This window comes from Littorina saxatilis, linkage group LG12, assembly GCF_037325665.1.
Source record: "Littorina saxatilis isolate snail1 linkage group LG12, US_GU_Lsax_2.0, whole genome shotgun sequence".
In the NCBI taxonomy this organism is placed as follows: domain Eukaryota; kingdom Metazoa; phylum Mollusca; class Gastropoda; order Littorinimorpha; family Littorinidae; genus Littorina; species Littorina saxatilis.
In genome coordinates this window covers 14,430,993-14,455,312 of record NC_090256.1, presented here as the reverse complement: position 1 = coordinate 14,455,312, position 24,320 = coordinate 14,430,993, and the positions used below count along the sequence as shown (strand labels likewise).

Genomic DNA, 24,320 nt, shown 5'->3' with positions numbered 1-24,320 from the left:
TAAGTCAACCCAGGGACCTATATTCTAATATAGGTCTATGGTCAACCCAAACACAGACATATGTAAGACAATAACCAACATTAAAGATGCAAGATTTTGTCCATTGTAGAAAACCACACACACAAGAAAAAAAATAAATAAAAAAAAAATAAAAAATTGCATTTTGTAGAAAGGAATATATTTTATGCAGAAACGCTAAAAAAAAAAAAAAAAAAAAAAAAAAAAAAAAAACCCATTGTCTTGCTTCATACCATATACTCTGCAGCTATTGTACATTAAAACACATAAAACACAAAACAAAGCGGATCAAAGAAGAAGACAGACGACAGAAGAGAAAGGAGAACTACAGAGGTCACGATTCACGATACATAATGATAATTGAAAGTTTTGCTTGTTGTAAGGAATTTTATTTCATGCAATCTGCGTATTCGTAGTCTGTATCCTAATAAGGTTGTGCGTCTCATTATCAAAGAAGGTTGCAATCGAGACCACACGAAAGAGTCGGCAATGCCACTTGAAGAACAGAAGAAGGAAAGAGAACGTACATTCTTCACGGTACTGAAGTAGGGCAGTGACAGGGTGAAGGACTGTATAATCACTTGACCCTTGTTCTGTCATGCGGGGACAGGAGACGGGGTCGACTGTGGGTGTGGTGGTCTGCAAACATCATCCACCCGTTCATGTCTCATTTTCACGGTAGTGTGTGTGTGTTTGTGTGTGTGTGTGTGTGTGTGTGTGTGTGTGTGTGTGTGTGTGTGCGTGCTTGCGCGTGTGTGTATATGTGTGTGTGTTTCAGTGTCTGTGTATGTGCGTGTGTGTGTGTGTGTGTGTGTTATTAGGTGGGAATGAATATTGCAGAATTGGGGTCTGCAAGTTGCTTTTAAATTGTGATAGTTTGCTTTTGATTTCTGAGACGTTGAAAAGCTTCATCCGCCTCAATCTCGTCCAGAATCTATATCTATATATACGGCTTGTCTGTGTCTGTCTGTCTGTCTGTCTGTCGGTCACTTCGCGATGCACGGCCAAAGTTCTCGATGGATCTGCTTCAAATTTGGTGGGCATATTCAGGCAGACCCAAAACACAATCTGGTCGATGACAATTTTCAACACGTGCTCTCAGCGCGCAGCGCTGAACCGATTTTGGTTTTTCTGTACATCCATTCCCAGTAACTCTTTCTTATCTTCTCCAGTGTTTTGCGCGTTTATCTCCCTTCCTTCGTACGGAGCCGGGTCCCCGGCAAGGCCGGGTATTCGGCTCTACTTCTTGCCGGTGTAGGATCCGGTCCGGTCCCCCCTCTGAAATAGTCCCCCGGGGGACCAATTCGTGGCAAAAACTGCTCTATAATGGTCCCCCCTTAGACATCCAGCCTCGTTTTTCCTAGGCATTCAAGCCATTTTCAATCTATATCTTCGTCCGGTATTATGTAGTGCACAGACACCAATCTCTTTGTTTGACTATATTTTGCAGAAAATAAAATAGATCTGATTTATAATGCCGTTCAAAAGAAAAATGACATGAAATAAAATGAATAATAAATAAATACTGATAAGAAGAAATGAAACCAGTCTCTGATTCTTTCCTTTCTTTTCTCTAAAATTGCTGGTAACATTACTAACATTGTAACAAGAAAAACGAGGCTGGATGTCTAAGGGGGGACCATTATAGAGCAGTTTTTGCCACGAATTGGTCCCCCGGGGGACTACTTCAGAGGGGGGACCGGACCGGATCCTACACCGGGTACCCGGCGAAGCAGGTATTCATCTAGTAATATATATAGGAGAGGTAGGTACAGTGGCAGAGAAAGAGGGAAAAGAAGGAACAGGGAGAGGGAGAGGAAAAGAGAGAGAGAGAGAGAGAGAGAGAGAGAGAAAGAGAGAGAGGGAGAGAAAGAGAGAGAGCGGGAGAGAGAGAGAGAGAGAGAGAGAGAGAGAGAGAGAGAGAGAGAGAGAGAGGAGAGAAACAGAGAGAGAGAGAGAGAGAGAGAGCGAGAGAGAGAAACAGAGAGGTGTGAGAGAGAGTTTTGTTTGTTTGTTTGCTTAACGCCCAGCCGACCACGAAGGGCCATATCAGGGCGGTGCTGCTTTGACACTGATATAACGTGCGCCACACACAAGACAGAAAACGCAGCACAGGCTTCATGTCTCACCCAGTCACATTATTCTGACACCGGACCAACCAGTCCTAGCACTAACCCCATAATGCCAGACGCCAGGCGGAGCAGCCACTAGATTGCCAATTTTAAAGTCTTAGGTATGACCCGGCCGGGGTTCGAACCCACGACCTCCCGATCACGGGGCGGACTGTGAGAGAGAGAGAGAGAGAGAGAGAGAGAGAGAGAGAGAGAGAGAGAGAGAGAGAGAGAGAAAGAGAGAGAGAGAAAGAGAGAGAGAGGTGAGAGAGACAGAGGGAGAGAGAGCGAGAGAGAGAGGCGAGACAGAGAGAGAGAGAGCGAGAGAGAGAGGCAAGACAGAGACAGAGAGAGAGAGAGAGAGAGAGAGAGAGAGAGAGAGAGAGAGAGAGAGAGAGAGAGAAAGAGACAGAGAGAGAGAGAAATGAGACAGAGAGAGAGAGAGAAATGAGAAAGAGAGACGAAAGAGAAAGAGACAGAGAGAGATGAGAAAGAGAGAGAAGGGGGACCGGAGAGAGAGAGAGAGAGAGAGAGAGAGAGAGAGAGAGAGAGAGAGAGAGAGAGAGAGAGAGAGAGAGAGAGAGAGAGAGAGAGAGAGAGAGAGAGAGAAAGGACATGGGTCAAGCAAGGTATCGTGTTCCACTCCATTATACAAAATGAACAGGAATGCAACCTGAGATGGCATAGCACGTCACAACCAGCCTTGGTTCTCATAGCACGTCACAACCAGCCTTGGTTCTCATAGCACGTCACAACCAGCCTTGGTTCTTCCTGGGCCCTGTAATCTGATGATCAGCACTTATGCCTCCAGGATACTGTGTGTGTATGTACGCGTGTGTGTGTGTGTATGTGTGTGTGTATGTGTGTGTGTGTGTGTGTGTGTGTGTGTGTGTGTGTGTGTGTGTGTGTGTGTGTGTGTGTTAGTGTTAGTGTGTATGTGAGTGCTAATGTGTGCCATTCGAGAGAGACAATGACAATGACAATTCTTTATTTTACGAGGGTAACAGAATAAGCATAGGTATAATTTTTTGCATCTGGCCCTCGCCCTAAAGAGGGACTAAATCTACAATAACTACTACTACATAAATTACATAATTAGTGAAAAAGTATAAGTTTATGTACATAAGCGCATTATATCGAAACATTGTAGTTTATACATGTTTGGAGAGAAAAGATGATGGGACTTTATTTTTGCAAGCGGAGGTTTAAGGCCACGCCTTTTCTAATAACTGAGAGAGAATAAAGAGAGAGAGAGAAAGAGAGAGAAAGAGAGAGAGAAAGAGAGAGAGAACGGAGAGAGAGAAAGAGAGAGAAAGAGAGAGAGAGAGGTGGGGTGAAGGAGAGAGAGAGAGAGATATAGAGAGAGAGAAAGAGAGAGACAGAGACAGAGAGAAAGCGCATCATAACTGTGACCTGAAGACATGTTCTAAAAGCCTACTCACCAACGGCACCGAATCCAGCAGCACAGATCACAACGAAGATGAGAATCACAGACACAGGTACACCGTCCCGAGTCGAGTCACTCTGCCGTGTCCCCATAGTCCTGTCTCTCCCGTCCGTCCTGTCGCCAGCACCAAAACACACTGCACTACTCCACGATACTTGCACAACTTTGTCTCCGCACACACAAATACGAAGCAAAATCACTCTTCCCTCTACACGCTGAAGTTCTTACCTCTGGCACCGAGTGCTGTATACTGCAGAGGGGGGAGCAGAACCTGCTCAAAACATCACGGACTCTGAAGGCCAAGTCTGAAACTGCGCCAGGCGTAATCAGTCGCCAATGAACTAGCAGAAAACTTTGTGCAAATCATTCAACGCTGCCGATATGAAGTGAAACTTGGGAAACCCGTACACAACAGGCACAGGAGGTTTGTACAGCCGAATGGCACAGAGATACAGCTCGGAGCGGTTCGATCACACGACTCATGGTGCGTGCCTGCTCATTACAGCCCAAAACATGACCTTTGTTTAGGCGCACGGCACACGGCATCACCGCCCGCGTCGCGCGCTCTCCGGAATCAGCAGTAGTGCCTGTTGCCCGTTGCACACAATGGAAGCGGACAGGAGAAATTCCTGACAACGTCAGTGATAGAGGAATACCATTGATAACGGCACTTGGGAACCCTTCCCTCAGTTCCTTTCTCCTGTCGTGTCTCCACGCGCACACACACGAACACACACTCCCCCTCCAGGAGGCTTTCAAGTCAGCGCGCTGTGTACACGGGCCGACTGGCGCTCTCTTTACCAAACAAACCACAGCTGACACGCTACAACAGCGACGGACGGAAGGCACGCTTCGCTTTTTGCTCGCATGGAAGCGTCCCTTGCTCCCTTTCTCTCTATCAATGTTTCTCTTCACTGACTTAGCAGACGACAGTCCGACAAAGGCACCCTTTAGCTTACTCCTGCGACTAGCGTTTTCATTGGGAGTTCTTGTATTATTGGCCAGTTAGTGAATATTGCACAAACGACCAGACTAAACCACGCGCTGAGGGCAGCTTGCTGGCAGTGACAACTCATTTACACAAGGAAGTGTCCAGAACTTCTTGGCGGCCCGTTCAGACAGAGCAAGGTTTTCTTCCCTACTTTCTTTATATGGTTGATTTTGAGACGAGCATTTAGCTTTGCCTTTGCCACTAGGGTCGGTGTAACTTACATCTCTTCGTCTCTTCGTATCAGTCTGCCAAAGGAGGTGAGGACTGACTGACAACATTCTCCAGCTGACAGCGTGGTGCAGTTTCCCTGGAATGAAAGTGCAGTGACCAGTGTTCTGTCTGGAACTGAGGCGAGTCAACCGCGACGGTGCCTATATTCTATAAGCTCAACATTGGCGGGTACTGCTCACTGAGCCCCACAAACGGCACTGTAACACACCCCCCCCTCCCTTCATCTCTCTCGCCACCATCCATCCTATCCTTGGTCTCACTATGATATACATGTACATATCAGTCTGTGTACCGTGAGTAGGACTGAGTGAGAAAGAGCGGGGGGCACATGTTGAGCGAGTTATTATTCATGAAAGTATCGATTGAGGGGGACAACGGGTCGAGGGGTAGAATGAGTGGCATCGTACATCATGGCGATTGTGACATCTTGCGGCCACCCAGTCAGTCACGAACGGCGGCAAACAAACCGCGGATGCTGAAATGACTCGCCACAATCGATCATCACGCCACGATGAAATGGAGCTGCATTTCTACCATTCATACTGCTGCTGCTGCACGGATGAACTTGGTACCACCTGCATTGCCATTGAGGTCCCACGCACACCACACTCCTTCCCCCGGCCGCCCCCTCCTTAGTTACCCTCCGGAACACGCCGCCACTCTCGGAAAAAAGATTGATATTGGTGCAGGCATTGTTGTGTGTGATAGTATTGAATGAATAAGTACTGAGATAAATGTATTTGAAAACGGATTTGGTCTGACGATATTTTGTAGAAAACAAATCACGCACACATACTCCCTCTCCGGTCTATGACTAGGAGATTACCATACATACCACAGGATTTGACTAGGAGATTACCATACCACAGGATTTGACAATCATTGAGTCAATCTATGTCTCTGTTATTATCGTGGCATTGAATGTGCAGTTTGCACACACATGTAAGCAAGTGAACGAAATACTTAAATTTCTGTTGGAGGCAAAACTTGTCAAACGGCAGTTATGAGTGAGTTTGAAATAAATGGATAGCCTTGAAAATCGGCTTAGATGAACACAAAAGTTTGCAAGAGCATACCCGGAGACAACAGCAAAGGGACCTTACCTTCTTCTTCTGCGTTCGTGGGCTGAAACTCCCACGTACACTCGTGTTTTTGCACCAGTGGATTTGTACGTGTATGACCGTTTTTACCCCACCATTTAGGCAGCCATACTCCGCTTTCGGAGGAAGCATGCTGGATATTTTCGTGTTTTTATAACCCACCGAACTCTGACATGGATTACAGGATCTTTATCTTTTCCGTGCGCACTTGGTCTTTTGCTTGCGTGTACACACGAAGGGGGATAAGGCACTAGCAGGTCTGCACATAAGTTGACCTGGAAATCGGGAAAATCTCCACCTTAACCCACCAGGCGCGGCCGGGATTCGAACCCACAACCTTCCGCTTTGGAGGCCGGCGTCTTACCACCAAGCCATTGCACCCGTCTAAAGGGACCTTACCACAAACAGCTGTCTAAAACCCACAGGTGTCTCACCTGCAGCCATTCAAAGTTGGAGCTGTAAATAGCTCAGTGCTAAAGGCTGGCAGACAACTCTTCAGAGCAGCTGCTGTGACAAAGTGTGAGAACTGCCACCCTGTCACACACACACACACACACACACACAATTTGACTCATGTCAAAGCGCAAGAAAGGCTCTGCGTATTTCATGTTTTTATTTTCATTGACAGAAAATAAATAAGTTAATAAATAAATTAGCATCGTAAATTAAAAAGGAATGTCTCCACCAATGAACAGTTCTACAGTAAGTTGAAGAGATTGCCAGAAAGTAATACTGTTCTTCTCATCTCTCCTCCCTTAAATTTAATCCACTCATTCCTCACAATCAGCAACATTTAAAACCCATTGGCTTAAAGGCTTTTTTTCTTTTCTTTATTTGGTGTTTAACGTTGTTTTCAACCACGAAGGTTATATCGCGACGGGGGAAGGGGGGAGATGGGATAGAGCCACTTGTCAATTGTTTCTTGTTCACAAAAGATCATCACTGCACTTAGTCACATACCAAATATAACACCTTGGCTGCTTGCTGTGCTGAGTTGGAATTTTTTAAAGGTCCTTGCCTACATTTTTATACCAAAATCGCCATTTGACCATTAAAATGAGAGTCTATTATCTACAAATATCAACAATACACCCCCTTTCGATCAGGAAAGACGAAGCCAGTGTAGCCGTTTGAAAATTCATTGTAGTATTCCAGCGTAGTACTCATAGTAGGATATCCTTATTTGGAAAATGCCAAGCGCAAAACTCCTCTCAAATCACGTGCATTTTGTGCGTTTAAAAAAAAGCTTGGACAGCGCTCCAGTGTCAAACTGTAGCTGCACTTGTTTGGGCGTGGCTATAAGCATACTGACATGAATTTGATTGGTCAGTATTTTTAGGCAAAGCACATGTTCTCAGCAAACAGAAAACAAAATATTGGAAGCGTGAGTCACGCTACCCCAAAATAAAATCTTTTTTTACATATATTTTTTTTTTCTATAACTTTTTTCCCCATGGTTCATTCATCATCTGACATAACTTTTTAGCGAAATCTAACCATAAGATTATTGAAAAAAAGCAAAAATGTAGACGACCACCTTTAAAATGCTATAATTAAATTAATTCTTAAAAAAAATTCTACTGTGCATAGAGAGCACCCAGGCTGTTGAGGCAGGTCCACCTCCTGTCATTGTTTGACGCACTGTCTAGGGTCCACCTCCTGTCATTGTTTGGCGCACTGTCTAGGGTCCACCTCCTGTCATTGTCTGACGCACTGTCTAGGGTCCACCTCCTGTCATTGTCTGACGCACTGTCTAGGGTCCACCTCCTGTCATTGTTTGGCGCACTGTCTAGGGTCCACCTCCTGTCATTGTCTGACGCACTGTCTAGGGTCCACCTCCTGTCATTGTTTGGCGCACTGTCTAGGGTCCACCTCCTGTCATTGTCTGACGCACTGTCTAGGGTCCACCTCCTGTCATTGTTTGGCGCACTGTCTAGGGTCCACCTCCTGTCATTGTTTGGCGCACTGTCTAGGGTCCACCTCCTGTCATTGTTTGGCGCACTGTCTAGGGTCCACCTCCTGTCATTGTCTGACGCACTGTCTAGGGTCCACCTCCTGTCATTGTCTGACGCACTGTCTAGGGTCCACCTCCTGTCATTGTTTGACACACTGTCTAGGGTCCACCTCCTGTCATTGTTTGACGCACTGTCTAGGGTCCACCTCCTGTCATTGTTTGACGCACTGTCTAGGGTCCACCTCCTGTCATTGTCTGACGCACTGTCTAGGGTCCACCTCCTGTCATTGTCTGACGCACTGTCTAGGGTCCACCTCATGTCATTGTTTGACGCACTGTCTAGGGTCCACCTCCTGTCATTGTTTGACACACTGTCTAGGGTCCACCTCCTGTCATTGTTTGACGCACTGTCTAGGGTCCACCTCCTGTCATTGTCTGACGCACTGTCTAGGGTCCACCTCCTGTCATTGTTTGGCGCACTGTCTAGGGTCCACCTCCTGTCATTGTTTGGCGCACTGTCTAGGGTCCACCTCCTGTCATTGTCTGACGCACTGTCTAGGGTCCACCTCCTGTCATTGTTTGGCGCACTGTCTAGGGTCCACCTCCTGTCATTGTTTGACACACTGTCTAGGGTCCACCTCCTGTCATTGTCTGGCGCACTGTCTAGGGTCCACCTCCTGTCATTGTTTGGCGCACTGTCTAGGGTCCACCTCCTGTCATTGTTTGGCGCACTGTCTAGGGTCCACCTCCTGTCATTGTTTGGCGCACTGTCTAGGGGGCAGCTCTTCTACAACGCTGGGAAAACCTGACAAGTTATTTCCGAACATTGTCTATTGGCAAATGCTGACTCAGAATCTGCAGTCAATCAGTACCTGATTACATAATATGGGCGAATCCTTTGCCCTTTTTCCGAATTTGGCACAACACATACAACCAACGCTTTTAACACTGACAAGAAAAGTCAGTGTAACAACACACGTACAAATCACCCGTCTTCAACATTATAAATCAGTGAATAACTAAGACCGGCTAACTAATGTCCCCACGGCAGGGAGGCAACCATACCATTTCTCACTCACTGGAGAAAAAAATAATGATCAGCTCCCTTCTCCTTCAAGACGGAACACATGAAATATATCATGACATTATGCAAGGAACATGAAAATACAGGAGCAGAAGACTTGAATTTAGTGTGCCCGTGGATGGTTATTACCCATAGCTTCTTTTCATCCAAGTCACATCTTGCTCTATTATATGATTCTGACAAGAACATTATTGTCTCTTCAATGTAAAATTAAAGCCTGTCCACATCCAAGATGGCGAGTCCATTCATTTACATAGGAAGGACTCTGCCTGTAATGCCCGTGATATTGTTTACCAGGGCAACATCTTGATAAGCACACAGGCGGAAGGTATCGTCCACTGGACTACTACTATCACAGTAGTCTTTCTGTGATAGTAGTAGTCCAGTGGACGATACCTTCCGCCTGTGATAGGCACCGGATTCCACCCTGTCCCCCCCACCACCCTCTACACACCAAACTTACATTTTGTTTCTTTATGATTCTATATTTCTTGTCTGAAGTTCAACACTACAAAAACACAACTGGCACTTTTCCATCACTGTTTCATCTGACACAAACTGTTCCATGTGGATGCATTCTTCCTTGTGAACAACACGCCATCAGCGCAAAACATAAATACCGGACAAAGGCAAATCACTGGTCTCTATTCACGCATTCACTATCATTTTCTCTTCTTCTTTTGCGTTCACGGGCTAAAACTCTCACATACACTCGTGTTTTTTGTACAAGGGGATTTCTACGTTTTTACCCTGCCATACACCGCTTTCAGGGGAAACATACTGGGTATTCCAACTGAACTTTGACATGGATTACAGGATCTTTTCCGTGCACTCTTGGTCTTGTGCTTGCGTGTACACACAAAGGGGGATAAGGCACTAGCAGGTCTGCACATAAATCGACCAGATCGGAAAAATCTCCATCCTTTACCCACCAGGTGCGGCTGGGATTCGAACCCACGACCTTCTTCTTGGGAGGCCAGGGTCTTATCCGCTTGGCCAATGCGCCCGTCACTACTATTTCACTTTCAAGACACTGTTTGTTATGTTGGCACACTTCTTGCAATGACTGTTTCACCACACACTGCATGTGTTCTACACATCCGCTACCGTTTAACTTTCAAAGCACTGTTCGTTTTGTTCACCGACTTCTTGCAGCGACCGTTCTTTTGCTGGTCCATCATGCGCTGCACATACTGGTCTTGCTGTTTCTCGATCTCTTTCTCCTCCATCTTATGCTCGCACTCTTTCTGCTGCTCGGCCAGTCGCTGTTCTAGGGCCTCAATCGTCGCCTCCCTGCTGGCCAGTCGCCCCTCCAGCTCTTGACATTGACGCTGACACGCTGGAATGGTGATGGAAAATGAATGGTTTTATTCTGGATCTTTCATTTCATTTCATTTATTATCCCAAAGCTGGGAAATTCAGGAACCTTCTGTTCAGTGCGTTAATATAGGTACAGCCCTTCCCATGTGAGCAATTTGACTCCCCATTTGAGATGTGGCCAGGTTTGACATGGGATTAGGCCATCTCCCCTTGCACACATACCAACAATCACCAGCCTGAGTGCTCTCTGTGCAGTTCCCACTTTCTGTCACCTTATCAAATTGCATATGGCAGTGATGTGTGAGTGTGTGTGTGTGCGTGTATGTGTGACTTGAGGCGAGGAAGCTTTGAGTGTATACTGCTAGTTTTAGTGAATGTATTTTTAAATCTATGGTGTCCAGTGTTGTTTTTAAATTAATGTTGTTGATCAGTTTGTATAAATGATGCGTGCGTTGGTGTATATATGGCTGGACTAAAATGTTTCTTAACCGCAATGTCATCACAAATTCCCAACCTTGGGCAATTAAAGATTCTGTATTCTGTATAGTTGGATTTTCTTGATGAATTAATTTCTAAACAGACAGTAGTGGCTTCTTGTTTAATAAGTTCCTTAACAGATTCTCACTCTGCACAGGAAGCACTGAGAATGTTGATTCTTGGCATGTGTCCAAGGGAAGGGATGTTCATATCCCATGTAAAAGCCTGGTCACATCTCAGTTAGTTTTGACATTGAAACTGTGCTGTATTTGTCTTGGTGAGTAGAGATCTCTTCTGGTTTTTAATTTAGTCCCAATTAGTTTGAACTACAACAAAGGTGCATTTAGATGTATGCTTTTTTCCCAGCATGCTTTAAGTACTTGTCTCCATGTGTGCATCACACTGTGCTGTTCATAGAAGACGCCAAGCTGTCTTACCTGCATATTTCCCGTCCAGCTCTTGGTTCCAGCTGTTTCCCTTAGCAACCTGACTCCTCAGACTGTCCACACTGCACACAGAAAACAGCACTATACAAATCATGATTCAGTGTGCACATGCATAAAACTGATTATATAAGTACAAATGATTTAAAATTGGCCTGAAAAATAGTGTACAATTTTTAAGACTGAACGTTTAATCATTTTCAAAATATTTTAGTCTTACTGCACAGTGTCAGTGAGTAACGAAATTTCTACAGCGTGTGTTGCTTTGTGGGAATCCTTACTACAAAGTTATACAAGGTCAAATACATAACTACATTTGCTGTAAGCCATTCTCCTCCTTGCCCGATTGCTAGCTGTTGTTACCCACCTCACTCAACTACTCCTGTTGTAACTACACAGCACATGTAGTATCTCTGAGCACTCACATGTGCTGGAAGGTGTCCTTCTCCTTGCTGAGCTGCTTGCTGAGTATGTCGACCTCGCTGAGCGTGAAGTCCAGTTTGTCTGTCACTTCCATTAGCCGCAACTTGGTCTGTGCGTGGCTATGCTGCTCGTGCTGTAATGCACGTTGATCACATCAAATATGTTCTAGTGTTGTTTCCGGGCATGCTTCTAATGGTTTAATCGTGAGGGTGTTAACACTTTCTACCCCACCTATGTTAACCAAGTTTTTTTTAACCGAGACCAGCTGTGCTGCAGCAGGTCACTCAGAATTGTAGTAACTGTGTATCAACACGCTGGAATGCAGGCGTTAGATCAACGTTACAGGAAGCGACTGAAGCTAACAGTCTGAGTGGATATATCCGCACCTGGTCAGATAGAGCCATATGAGTGGGTACGGATATATCCGTACCTGGGAGACAATGAGTTAAACAACATTTATCATCATTCCCAGACACAGAGGACAATGTATGTCAGTTTTCATTTACATTTTCATTTCATTTACTCCATTATCCCATCGCTCAACAAAACCAAACTCTTCATTTTCAATTTTTCTTTTGCAGAGTATTATTATTAAATACAAGTGTCATGAGTTATTCCAAGATCATACTTGTTGATATCTTTTATAAATGTTCTTAGGCCAACAACAAAAAATTGTCTGTTTCTGGTCACCCGACCGACCCTAAATTTCGGCGCCGACCCTAAACTTTTTTTTTCCAAACTGAAATTTTTTTTTTTTTTTTGGGTGGTAAAGGACAGGGTGAGAAAATGAACAACAAAAACGTGTGAAAACGAAAGTCCGCTGACGATTTGTAAATGTGTTGAGTGTCTTGTCTCTATGTATGATGAATCCAGTCTCTTTGCGCGATTTTTAAAGTTAGTTTTATTGGTCTACATTTGGGGTAAAAAAAAAAAAATAAAAAAAAAAAAAATCCCGACCTACCGACCGTATTTTTTTTAGCCATGTTACCAGAAACAGACAATTTTTTTTTTTTGGCCTTACCTCCAGCTTTGCTGTCAGTTCATCATACTCCTCTCTCGTAACATAACTTTGCTGAAGAGTTTGCTGGGGGAAAAAGCAACAAAAAGTAAATCACAATGCAATGCAAAAACGCCAGTTTGCTGACTCAATTGATATACATGTACTGTAAAACTAAAACCCATTCACTCAAAGATTTCTGCTCACCTTCTATCGTAAAAATAACAATTTTGTGTCTGGAAACTCAACCTTGAGGGTGCTTGCTATATATTTCTTATATGAACCTGTATATGTAATACATATTTAGATAATACTCATTTAAAAGATTCTTTTTAACTAAATCCATTTACTTAGCCAAGGTGTTTCAGTATGTACAATCTCAGCTTCACTCAATCACTGACAGTTCAAAAGTTCCACACATCACTGAGTAAGAAATGCTTTGGTCTTTCCAATGTCTGGTTTAGCATTTCCAATGCATCCTCTTAGATCGTCTGTACTAACAAAAATAATTTCAATTCATACCTCTACTTCCTTCAGTTTTGTAAAATGCTCCTCTCTTGGCACAAGGTGATCTCGTATGAAAGTTTCCTGGCCTGTCATCTGGAGCAAATAACAGTCATTTTCAGATCAACATGTACACATATAATACAAAATACCTATATGTGATCAGTACAAATGCAACAAAATATGTAAAACCTGCTTGAACTTACTGAGGATGAGCCACGTACATTGGCTGAGAGAATGTAGTAAGGGATGGGATGGGAATATGGAATTAATGATACGCGTTGACTGAATGTATCCTAATACTTATGTTTATATTTCTGTTTGCATGCATGTGATGTCTGTTTCATAGTTTTTATGATGGTGTAAATAGTGAACATTAATTAAAAAGCAGGTGTTGCAAAACTATTACAGAATTAGGCTGCACATTGCCTGGTTGCAGTGCATCATATACAGTGGTTCATTGCATACATGTATAATAACAAAAACACACTCACCTTAAAGTATATCATATATGTACTATTTTTAACAGACTTTAAATGTAAATGTAAGTGTTACCGTTTATTGTCAACTGTTTATTGTGTATTTATTAGCAGATGAATACTAGCTGCATACTGGCGCCCATCCTTGTTCGGCTGTTCCAGCTCTCGTTGGATACTGGGGAGGTCCCGCTTGACTGGCGCCAGGCCTGGGTGGTGCCTATCTTCAAGAAAGGGGAACGACACCTTGCAGCCAACTACCGCCCTGTCTCGCTCATCTCCATCACCTGCAAGATACTCGAGCACGTGGTGCACAGCTCCATCATGAAGCACTTTGACCACCATGCCATCCTTACCAACTGTCAACATGGCTTTCGGCGTAAACGCTCATGCGAAACCCAGCTCATCGTCACAGTCCATGAAATTGCCCGGCAGCTAGCAGAGGGAGCCCAGGTCGACGCCATCCTGTTGGACTTCTCCAAAGCCTTCGACAAGGTGCCCCACGCCCGCCTGCTCACGAAACTGGCTTACTACGGAGTGAGAAACGACACCCTCAAGTGGATCTCTGCCTTCCTCAGTCAGCGTCAACAGCAGGTGGCCTTGGAGGGCGTCCTATCGTCTCCAGTCGGAGTTCCGCAGGGGACCGTCCTGGGTCCTCTCCTGTTTTTAGCCTTCATCAACGACCTCCCTGAATCCGTTCAGTTCAGCAGCGTCAAACTCTTTGCAGACGACTCCCTACTCTTCAAACGTATATCCTCTCCAGCGGACAGTCTGCAGCTCCAACAGGACCTATCCAGCCTCGAACAGTGGGAATCAACATGGCAGATGGAGTTCAACCCCAGCAAGTGCACCGTCATCCGCATTGCCCCGAACAAGAAGAAGCCCATCCTGCCAACTTCCTACAGCCTCCATGGACAGACTCTGGAAGCAACACCATCCAGCAAGTACCTAGGGGTCTTAATCTCCGATGACCTGTCCTGGAGCAGCCATGTGCAAGCGACTGTCAAAAAGGGCAACAGAACTGTGGGCTTCTTGCGGCGGAACTTCCGGGAGTGCACCACCACCGTCAGAGCTGCTACGTACAAGGCCATGGTCAGACCGGTCCTTGACTACGCCTCGCCAGTCTGGGACCCGATCTCTCAGAAAGACGTCACGGAGCTTGAAAAAGTCCAACGCAGAGCAGCCCGTTACGTCCACAACAACTACAGCGATCGGACCCCAGGCTGTGTGACCAGCATGCTGAAGACCCTCCAATGGGAACCACTCGCCGACAGAAGACTCGCCAACCGCCTCACTATGCTCTACAAGATCAACAACGGCATAGTCGACATCAACAAGGCCGAGTTCTACACATCTGGCGACAGCCGCACCAGAGGAGCCCAGAGACTGTTCCAGGAGAGGGCATCCCATCCTGTTCTCTTCAACTCCTTTTTCCCCCGAACACTGCGTCAGTGGAACAAGCTCGACCCTAAGACCACAGTTGCTCCTTCACTGGAGTCCTTCCAAACTGGTCTGGGTCGTACCCACGGACTTGCCTCGCTGACACAGTAACCCTGCAGCTCTTCGTGTAAATAGTTTTATACTTTTAACCATCTTCTCGGAGTTATTGGGTCACCCACCACCAGTAACCAATTACTCAGTACTCCGCCGCTGGACTACAGACGTTCGGATGAACCCAGTCCATACCAAGAAAGAAGAAGAAGAAGAATTAGGACATGGTTACTGGATTATCTGACACTCCTGTTACATACTCTTCACAAGCTCCACGTACTCGGTATTATCCGATCAGATCTTCTCCTCTTTATACACTGTATTTACAACTCCAAGCAAAACCCACTACCCACTACATCTCTGCTCTAGTCTACCACTGTGTCAGTGTGTCAATGGACGCTTGTCTTAATCTTACGCTTTCGTGTAGATGCTCAACAGCAGCATTCTGGAGGAGAAGAACTTCCCTGATCTGTCTTTGAACAATAACATGGACTGGGGTCACGGGCTCTACGATACTTGACAGGTCTTCCATGTCATCTGCACTGTTCTCCATGCTGATTTCATCGTCAATTTTGTCAACGACAACATGTGCACACTCGCTGGCAGCCATCATCTCTAAGGTGAAAGGTGAAGGTCGTAGACTGGTTCCCATTCTACCGTTGTCAAATTTTAATTCGAATCTTAACTCTCTGAGATGATTTCAACATCTGTTTGTTTAAAACATTAACATTTTTGTTTTCGGAAAATGTTTTTTTCTGGGACATCAACATGTGTTTATGCAATATTAATTGACAAATTTAGTCTTAAAGTTATTGCAGATTAGCTTGTGAGTAGCCGGATGTTGTTTCCTGGTTGATGCTGATTGGTCGAATTAGACAGTTGGGGGAAATTCAATGTCAATGAGGATACAATCCGAACGAAGATTTGTTGTTTCGAGGAGTGTTGCCGTTACTTGTCTTTAATAACAGTCGATCGGTAAGTTTTATTATCCTAATGATGTTTTCCTGTCATCCATTGGTAGTACGTATACAACTGTGCCGAATACAGTACGAGTGGAAGCGTGCTATACAGCGATTACTGTGTGAATTTGTCTGAACAGTAGCAGTAGCACCCAGTGGAAGTCTAAGTGCACTGCCACTTATCAAATGGCATGTGGGTCTTTTCTGTTTTCAGACGTAACACATAGCCGTCTGCACACAAAGTAGATCTATCTGACTGCAATGATTGTTCACGTATGGTAGGATTAAACAATTCGGAAAAAATGCAAATCAAACATTTTGAGTGACTGACACTGCCCGGACACTGATAAAAAGTGATATATAGCCTAATCTACGACTAGTGTCTGTCTGTCTGTGACTCTGTCTGTCTGTCTGTCTGTCTGTGCGCTATGCGGGGCCAAGGTTCTCGATGGATCTGTTTCAAATTTGGTGATCATATTCAGGTACACCCTTGACACAACCTGGTCGATGAGATATATTTCAACACGTGCTCTCAGCGCGCAGCGCTGTGCGCGCTGAACCGATTTTGTTTTTTTTGGTCTGGATCCACTACCAGTAACTCTTCCTTATCTTCTCCAGTGTTTTCAGCCGCGATTATCTCCCTTCCTCCGTGTGTCGTCAATCCATATTCCCGTTACTACGTTACTATTTTTAGAAGGTCACTGCACGTTACTATTTTTAGAAGGTCTCCAGTGTTTTGCGCGTTTATCTCCTTTCCTTTTGCCGGCGCACACCCGGCAAAGCCGGGTCCCAGGCGCAGCCTGGTATTCGGCTCTACTTCTTCCCGCCGAAGCCGGTACCCGGCGAAGTAGGTAATCATCTGGTATATTTGGCCTTACATGTTAATTGTTATCGGGCCTTATCCTTTAAAATGGCGTTCTTGTTTTTCAGGTTCACTATGGATATTGCTGCAAGGAGAGACTTAGAAGGTCAACATGAAAACTCAACGCAGAGACATCCAAAGAAAAAAAGGTGAATGTAAATATTCACTGTAATTTGTATTGATCAAATGTCATTTGCTTACAATAACTAAGTGTTCTCTTTCTTTCTCATTATGTTGTTCCCCCCCCCCCCCCTTTTTTTTTTTTTAACTCACCTCAGACCTGAATAATCAGTAGTCAAAAGTGTTGGGATCGATGGATCCGGCCGGCCGGCCTTCTGTGGAAGAATTTACTACATACTTATTGTTGAGGGTTTCGATCTCCGTTGTTAAAGTTCTAATCTGAAATTTTGCAAACGGCAACCTCCTGACATGACCAGACCTGTGCACATAGATCTACGGTTTCTCCGTAATTTCTCTGATTTTTATATGTAGAATACGGTGCTACGGATTTTTAATTGAAATTCCGAAATTCCGATATTTTACTCACACAAACAAAATGTTGTACTTTTTTTCTTCTTCTTCTACGTTCATGGGGTGAAACTCCCACGTACACTCGTGTGTTTTTTTGCACAAGTGGAATTTTTATGTGTATGACCGTTTTTACCCCGCCATTTAGGCAGCCATACGCCGCTTTCGGAGGAAGCATGCTGGGTATTTTCGTGTTTCTATAACCCACCGAACTCTGACATGGATTACAGGATCTTTTTCGTGCGCACTTGGTCTTGTGCTTGCGTGTACACACGAAGGGAGATAAGCCACTAGCAGGTCTGCACATAAGTTGACCTGGGAGATTGGAAAAATCTCCATGTGCACTTAACCCACCAGGCGGCCGGGATTCGAACCCTCGACCTTCCGATTAAGAGGCCGACGTCTTACCACCCCGCCACAGCGCCCGCCACTTTTTTTATATTTAGTCAAGTTTTGACTAAATATTTTAACATCGAGGGGGAATCGAAACGAGGGTCGTGGTGTATGTGCGTGTGTGCGTGTGTGTGTGTGTCTGTGTGTGTGTCTGTGTGTGTGTGTGTGTGTGTAGAGCGATTCAGACTAAACTACTGGACCGATCTTTATGAAATTTGACATGAGAGTTCCTGGGTATGAAATCTCGGAACGTTTTTTTCATTTTTTTGATAAATGTCTTTGATGACGTCATATCCGGCTTTTCGTGAAAGTTGAGGCGGCACTGTCACGCCCTCATTTTTCAACCAAATTGGTTGAAATTTTGGTCAAGTAATCTTCGACGAAGCCCGGGGTTCGGTATTGCATTTCAGCTTGGTGGCTTAAAAATTAATTAATGACTTTGGTCATTAAAAATCTGAAAATTGTAAAAAAAAATAAAAATTTATAAAACGATCCAAATTTACGTTTATCTTATTCTCCATCATTTGCTGATTCCAAAAACATATAAATATGTTATATTCGGATTAAAAACAAGCTCTGAAAATTAAATATATAAAAATTATTATCAAAATTTTTTTTTCGAAATCGTTTTAAAAACACTTTCATCTTATTCCTTGTCGGTTCCTGATTCCAAAAACATATAGATATGATATGTTTGGATTAAAAACACGCTCAGAAAGTTAAAACGAAGAGAGGTACAGAAAAGCGTGCTATGCAGCATAGCGTAACCACTACCCCGCTCTTCTTGTCAATTTCACTGCCTATGCCGTGAGCGGTGGACCACGAGTATACGGTCTTGCTGCGTTGCATTGCGTTCAGTTTCATTCTGTGAGTTCGACAGCTACTTGACTAAATATTGTATTTTCGCCTTACGCGACTTGTTTCTGTTTTAAGATGTTTTGACCAATTAGTTGGCCGTTGCGCTGAAAAGACGTTTTCCGATTTACCGGAAGCGCGCGTGTTCTCAGCATTGAGTCTTTGTTTTTAGACTTAGTTCGTCCAGTGTCTGCGTGGCAACTTGTGATTGAAGTGAAACATGGAAAAGAAAAAAAGAGTGCGAGATTCAGATAGTGAAGAGGAGACACCAGCTCTGTCACCAAAGAAGACAACAGTGTTGATGTTTCACCTTGGCTTGTTAATAAATAGTAATTCCCATTCTACTGCGTCATAGTGTTTCAGTTTGTGTGCTTTGTGAGCAGAATTATGTCTTGATCTGTCATTGCAGCTTACTACTGAAACATTTTAAAAACGACTGAAATTTGGTTTGTTTACTACTGATGAGCGTTTTGAGTGTGCACAGGTCTGCATAACCCAAGTTTGGTTGACCCTCGACTAATTTCAAGGTCTATAAGTGATTAACTTATTAAGTATAAAGTTTAGATTTTTTAGACAGTTGATTATTACTTTTTATTGTAGTAAAACTACTAAAATGGGAAATCGTTAAAGTTCTCTGAGTGTTTTTAGCAATGTCAGTTGTAGTTGCTCAATCGTAATTATTGGAGCTGCATTAAAATTAAAATAGCTTTTGTGTCGACAGGATGACTAAGTTGTGCATTGTGCTGTCTGCAGTGCCTTGCCAGTGCCTGTGAGGAAAGTCGCTCACAATTTGAGTCACAGAGAGGCTCTCGGAGCCATACCTGTCCCACAGCGGAAAGTGCAAAACTTGGGCCTTGGCAGACTAGGCATAACCACCCCGCATCAGCCAGTAACAGACTGGACAGTCTGCAGTAAGCCTGGCGGACAACCGGTGTCCACCCCAAAATCAAGCATGATGAGTGGTCTCAAAAATACCACAGGTTTTGCTGCTGGAAAACAGCTGCCTCAGAGAACGCCGAAGTCTGTCAACGTCAACCCAAAGCGCCAGTTCCCTTCACAAGGACAAGGGTTTGAAGAGCAGGAAGCAGGTTCAGTGTCTCTTGCAGAGGAGCAGCAACGTAGTGGTAAGAAAGCAATTTAAGTGACTGGCTTATAGTATAACGTATAGCTTCCAGAAAGCCTGCCAGTGCAAGGATGTGGATGCAATTTGTATTTTTTTCCGCTGTTCTCTTCAAACCCTCGTGGGAGCGCCCAAGACGTTGATATTACTATTACTATTAGTGGAGATCTCAGCTAGGCAAGCATACTTGCTGAAGTTTGTAGCCCAACTGCTGCCATCCCCTTCCCTCTACTCCTCCACCTCCCCCTCGCCACCTTCTGCCCCTGTTCTGCCCTGGAATTAGTACATGTAAACACTTCCGGGACAACCTGTGTCTGGCCTGTCTGAAACACCTCCGTGTGAGGGATTTTGCAGCCAGCGCAGTGAAGATAAAGAGGGAACAATTTTCTCTGCACGCACGGCAGCAAGCAAGATGTCTCTGAACAGTAAATGGCTGCTTTCCTCTGAGTATGAGCAGTGTCTGTTTAAGCGGAAGTTAGGTATGTAAAGAATTTCAAGCCACTGGTCAGATCACAGCAGTTTCAACCAGTTACAATTGCAAACCAAGGAGCACCAGTTTGCTTCAGTCCAAGGGAGACAACACACCTGCATCAGAAGCATTCAGATTCAAAGCTGCTTCTCTTCCTTGCACTTGGTTATTCACTGGTACTGTTGTGAAAGAGGTATATTATTATTAATAGTCTATACTATCATCTGCTTCTTCTTCTACTTCTTCTTCATAAATCTGTGTATTACTATGAAGAAGATAAAATGTACAAAAAGCAAATTCAAAAGTTAGTGCCGTAAGTTAAGTCATTCTGCTTTAAAATTAAATTGGACAATGGTTTGTTAAGTTACTTGAAGGACATTGATTTCACTAACTACCCTTGCATCATCTTGCAGGGCTACAGTTCCAACCAGACACCAATGCCCTGAGGAGCATCATATCAATGAAGGGCATCAGTATGGCTTCTTCAGGTACCGTCAATGAAATGTACAAACCTCAGCGCATAACCGAGGGCCAGGGAAGACCCGTGTACACTCCTCACAAGGTACAGTCGTTTACGTCATGTGTTTGTTTGTGTCATGGTTGATTCCCCATTTCACATTTTCACACAATCTGAACTTCTCAGATCACTGTTGCTTATGTTAACCAATTCTAGTTTCTACCGGCACGGTTGGCCTAGTGGTAAGGCGTCCACCCTGTGATCGGGAGGTCGTGGGTTCGAACCCTGGCCGGGTCATACCTAAGATTTTAAAGGCACAGTAAGCCTCCCGTAAACCATCACTGAGCTCCCCGAGCGTCTACATACAGTACAAGCATACTTCCATTTAAACGCTCACCGAACGGGAACATCCTGGCTGCTTTCTGTCGAGCGTGAGAAATTTTCAAAGAATTTATTTTCGTGGACTTAGCGCTTTACAACAATGGCGCCACGTTTTGGTGCTGGACGGCTGTTATGAATATCCCGGAAATCACGCCCGGACAGTAAGCCTCCCGTAAACCATCACAGATACTGTCAGGCTTTTACACACAGTACAAACACCCTTCCATTTGAACGCTCACCAAACGGGAACATCCTAGGTGCCCTACGTAAAGAGCGAGCAATTTTTAAAGAATTAATTTTGCAGATTGTCTCGAACACTTTTTGGACCCATCCTGAACTCAGGTCAAAAATGAGTTACTTCCCTTAAACTGGCGATAGCCGTGGATCGATGATTATCAGAATGTTTTTGGACCGTGGTGTGTTTTTGCGCTTGACCTAACTTTTAAAATCTAAAGAATAAATTGACAGCTTGTTACACAAACATTCTTTAATCATAAAAGAATTCTTTTTTCATCAAGACAAGATCAGTGCAATTCGAAGTTGTGAAAGTTTGAAAAAAGAAAAGCCCGGAAGCAGGGTCACGCAAGGGTCGTAGCAGACGACGGTTTATGCGGCATCAACAGTCAAAAGCCATCGCTAGAGTTCTTGTGAACCACAGCCGTTTGTTTCGTGCATAAAAACCGTTAAACGTGCTATTGTAGATAAGCTCACATCGAGTCGCATTCAAATGACTAACTGACGACTACATTGTGAAAAAGAGAAACTGGATCACACGGGTTCACGATGGCTCAGGGGTAAGATAAACCACGCATAAATAAATTCTTTGAAAATTGTTCGCTCTTTACGGAGGGCACCTAGGATGTTCTCAATCGGTGAGTGTTTTAAATTAAAGGGTGTTTGTACTGTGTGTAAAAGCCTGACCGTATCTGTGATGGTTTACAGGAGGCTTACTGTGTCTTTAAAATTGGCAATCTAGTGGCTGCTCCGCCTGGCGTCTGGCATTATGGGGTTAGTGCTAGGACTGGTTGGTCCGGTGTCAGAATAATGTGACTGGGTGAGACATGAAGCCTGTGCTGCGACTTCTGTCTTGTGTGTGGCGCACGTTATATGTCAAACAGCACCGCCCTGATATGGCCCTTCGTGGCCGGCTGGACGTTAAGCAAAAAAACACCAAAACACCAATTCTAGTTTCTACTCTCATTGTTCATGCACAACATGATAATGGGGAGGGGACACAATCCTAGAACCTGTATAGGTTACTATATTTTGTAGATCTCCTGTTTTCAGTTATTCGTTTTAACCTACTTCATAAAATTAAATCCTTTACGGCTTTGTCAGTGTCACTTATAAATCAGTAAATGATAAAGTTGTCTTAATACATGCATGGGAATGTCTTATATTCCATATTTGTGCAGATGCGGCACTCTGTGTACAGCCAGGAGCCCAGGATGTCCCTAATGGATTCCTGCAAACAGTACCGTGATTTCCGCCGGCAGGAGAGGGGCTTGGATGAGGTGTCAGGTAACATGGTGTAGCTGCTACAGTGGAACCCCCCTTTTAAGACCTCCAAACATCCGAGAAAATCAGGTCTTAAAAAGGAGGGAGTCTCAAACTAGGGGTAAATTCACAAAAGTTTAGAGCAGAAAATCTGATCAAACTGGGTCTTAAAAAGGAGGGAGTCTCAAAATAGGGGTAAATTCACAAAAGTTTAGAGCAGAAAATCTGATCAAACTGGGTCTTAAAAAGGAGGGAGTCTCAAAATAGGGGTAAATTCACAAAAGTTTAGAGCAGAAAATCTGATCAAACTGGGTCTTAAAAAGGAGGGAGTCTCAAAATAGGGGTAAATTCACAAAAGTTTAGAGCAGAAAATCTGATCAAACAGGGTCTTAAAAGGGAGGGAGTCCGAAATTGCGGATGTCTTGAAAGGGGGGTTCCACTGTATCAGACCGGTGAATGAAAAAGGCATGCGTGATTTGAAGGAGGGGGTGTTTCTTGGTGTTATTACTTGAGATTTTGTTGAGGTCCTGGGTCAGGGTCAAGCAATGCAGGCTGTCTTTCATATACGTGGAAAAACATACTCTTGCAAAATTCCGCAACACCACTTCAACAAGAGGCTGTAATTTGTCTGTTGGAACAAAAGATAGACTATCCAGAGCCGACAAACTTTGACTGTAATTTATCTTTTTAAAAGCATGGGTGCAACTCTGCCGGCTACACGCCGGCAGCCGGTTTTTGGTTTCATCGGCTGCCGATGTTTTTGTTCCAGGAGAGGTTTTTTTTGGCATTTTAAATACTAAAAAAGCTTGGACCCCAACTTTTGCCGGTTTTTGGAATTTTCCAGGTTGCACCCATGTAAAAGAGAGATAAAATGCACAGAGCACACAAGGACACATACTTTGATATGTGCTTCATTCAAAGCAACTGGTTGCAGTTCAAGCACTAAAGTAGTTAGTACTTTTCTCTTGCATTTGTTTTCATGCATATTGCATGGCTTTTCTGGTTATTTTTACTGGAGAAAAAAGCAACAACAAATGTATAGTTTCATAGAACGGTGTGTGCACAAGATACTGGAGTAAATTTAAACAAATGATTTGTGTCTGTAGAAAAATTTGAGACAACAAAAGCCAATCATTCTCTGCAGTTGCAGTATTACACTAACAGCCAATAAGTGCTCAGTGCTTTGCTGCAGTTGTCAAATATTTGTGTAAAAGGTTAGTTAACAGACAGTAAAATCGTTCTACAACTTAAAAGTTAGAAACATGTAATAAGCAGAGAAATTCAGTCAGTATATATCTCATGATTGGTTTCCTCCACAGAATCAGCCTCCCCCTCACTGTCAAGACCAGCACCCAGGCCTGCGGTCAGTGAATCCCCCTTGTTGAGAGGCATGAAGTCGCGGCGAGTGCCCGGGTCGGTGTATCCACAGTACACTCTCCGCAGCCTGGTCAGCCCCAGGGGCCAGCGCCACGTCGCTGTCTCCCCAGCGGAAAAAGAGAATGAAACCCCAAAGCCTGCCGAAAGACACGACCCAACAGTGGTGGTCAAGGACAAGAGTGGACATGTCACAGGGACGCCTGTCACGCCGATGCTGGCCTTCGGGCGCGTGACTCAGACTGCTACGCCCTCTGCTGTCACTCCTGTAAGCTCACTGAAGGCTCCGGTTATTATAAAAGTGGAGCTCCGAATTGTGTTTGTGTATGTGAGGGCGTGTGTGATTGTGAGGAGCATG

General features: G+C 44.4%; 3 protein-coding genes across 4 annotated transcripts in view; 1 reads left to right on the top strand and 2 right to left on the bottom strand.

The window, feature by feature from the left end:
* Window positions 1-4,778, bottom strand: part of LOC138981314 (uncharacterized) — a 125,731-nt gene extending 120,953 nt beyond the window's left edge. Inside the window, exon 1 of the mRNA XM_070354187.1 lies at window positions 3,572-4,778. Coding sequence (XP_070210288.1) covers window positions 3,572-3,668 — 97 coding nt within the window. The 5' untranslated portion in view covers window positions 3,669-4,778. The remainder of the gene's footprint in view (window positions 1-3,571) is intronic.
* A 1,716-nt stretch (window positions 4,779-6,494) lies between these two features.
* Window positions 6,495-15,681, bottom strand: LOC138981311 (spermatogenesis-associated protein 24-like). Of its 2 annotated transcripts, XR_011460609.1 has the most exons (7): window positions 15,483-15,681; window positions 13,119-13,196; window positions 12,621-12,683; window positions 11,602-11,732; window positions 11,171-11,241; window positions 8,599-10,275; window positions 6,495-7,554 (listed from the first exon to the last, which is right to left on the bottom strand). XR_011460609.1 is itself a non-coding variant. In XM_070354176.1 (6 exons), exons 1-6 carry the CDS (start codon window positions 15,678-15,680, stop codon window positions 10,040-10,042), a joined length of 777 nt encoding a protein of 258 aa, XP_070210277.1. In that variant the 5' UTR covers window position 15,681; the 3' UTR covers window positions 6,495-10,039. The 2 variants fall into 2 exon arrangements, 1 of the variants encoding a protein (XP_070210277.1); XM_070354176.1 differs by having other exon boundaries at window positions 6,495-10,275.
* A 280-nt stretch (window positions 15,682-15,961) lies between these two features.
* The window catches only part of LOC138981307 (uncharacterized), an 88,148-nt gene continuing 79,789 nt past the window's right edge, over window positions 15,962-24,320 (top strand). Inside the window, exons 1-6 of the mRNA XM_070354171.1 lie at window positions 15,962-16,042; window positions 16,957-17,037; window positions 19,418-19,788; window positions 20,667-20,815; window positions 22,507-22,612; window positions 23,908-24,230. Coding sequence (XP_070210272.1) covers window positions 16,964-17,037; window positions 19,418-19,788; window positions 20,667-20,815; window positions 22,507-22,612; window positions 23,908-24,230 — 1,023 coding nt within the window. The 5' untranslated portion in view covers window positions 15,962-16,042; window positions 16,957-16,963. The remainder of the gene's footprint in view (window positions 16,043-16,956; window positions 17,038-19,417; window positions 19,789-20,666; window positions 20,816-22,506; window positions 22,613-23,907; window positions 24,231-24,320) is intronic.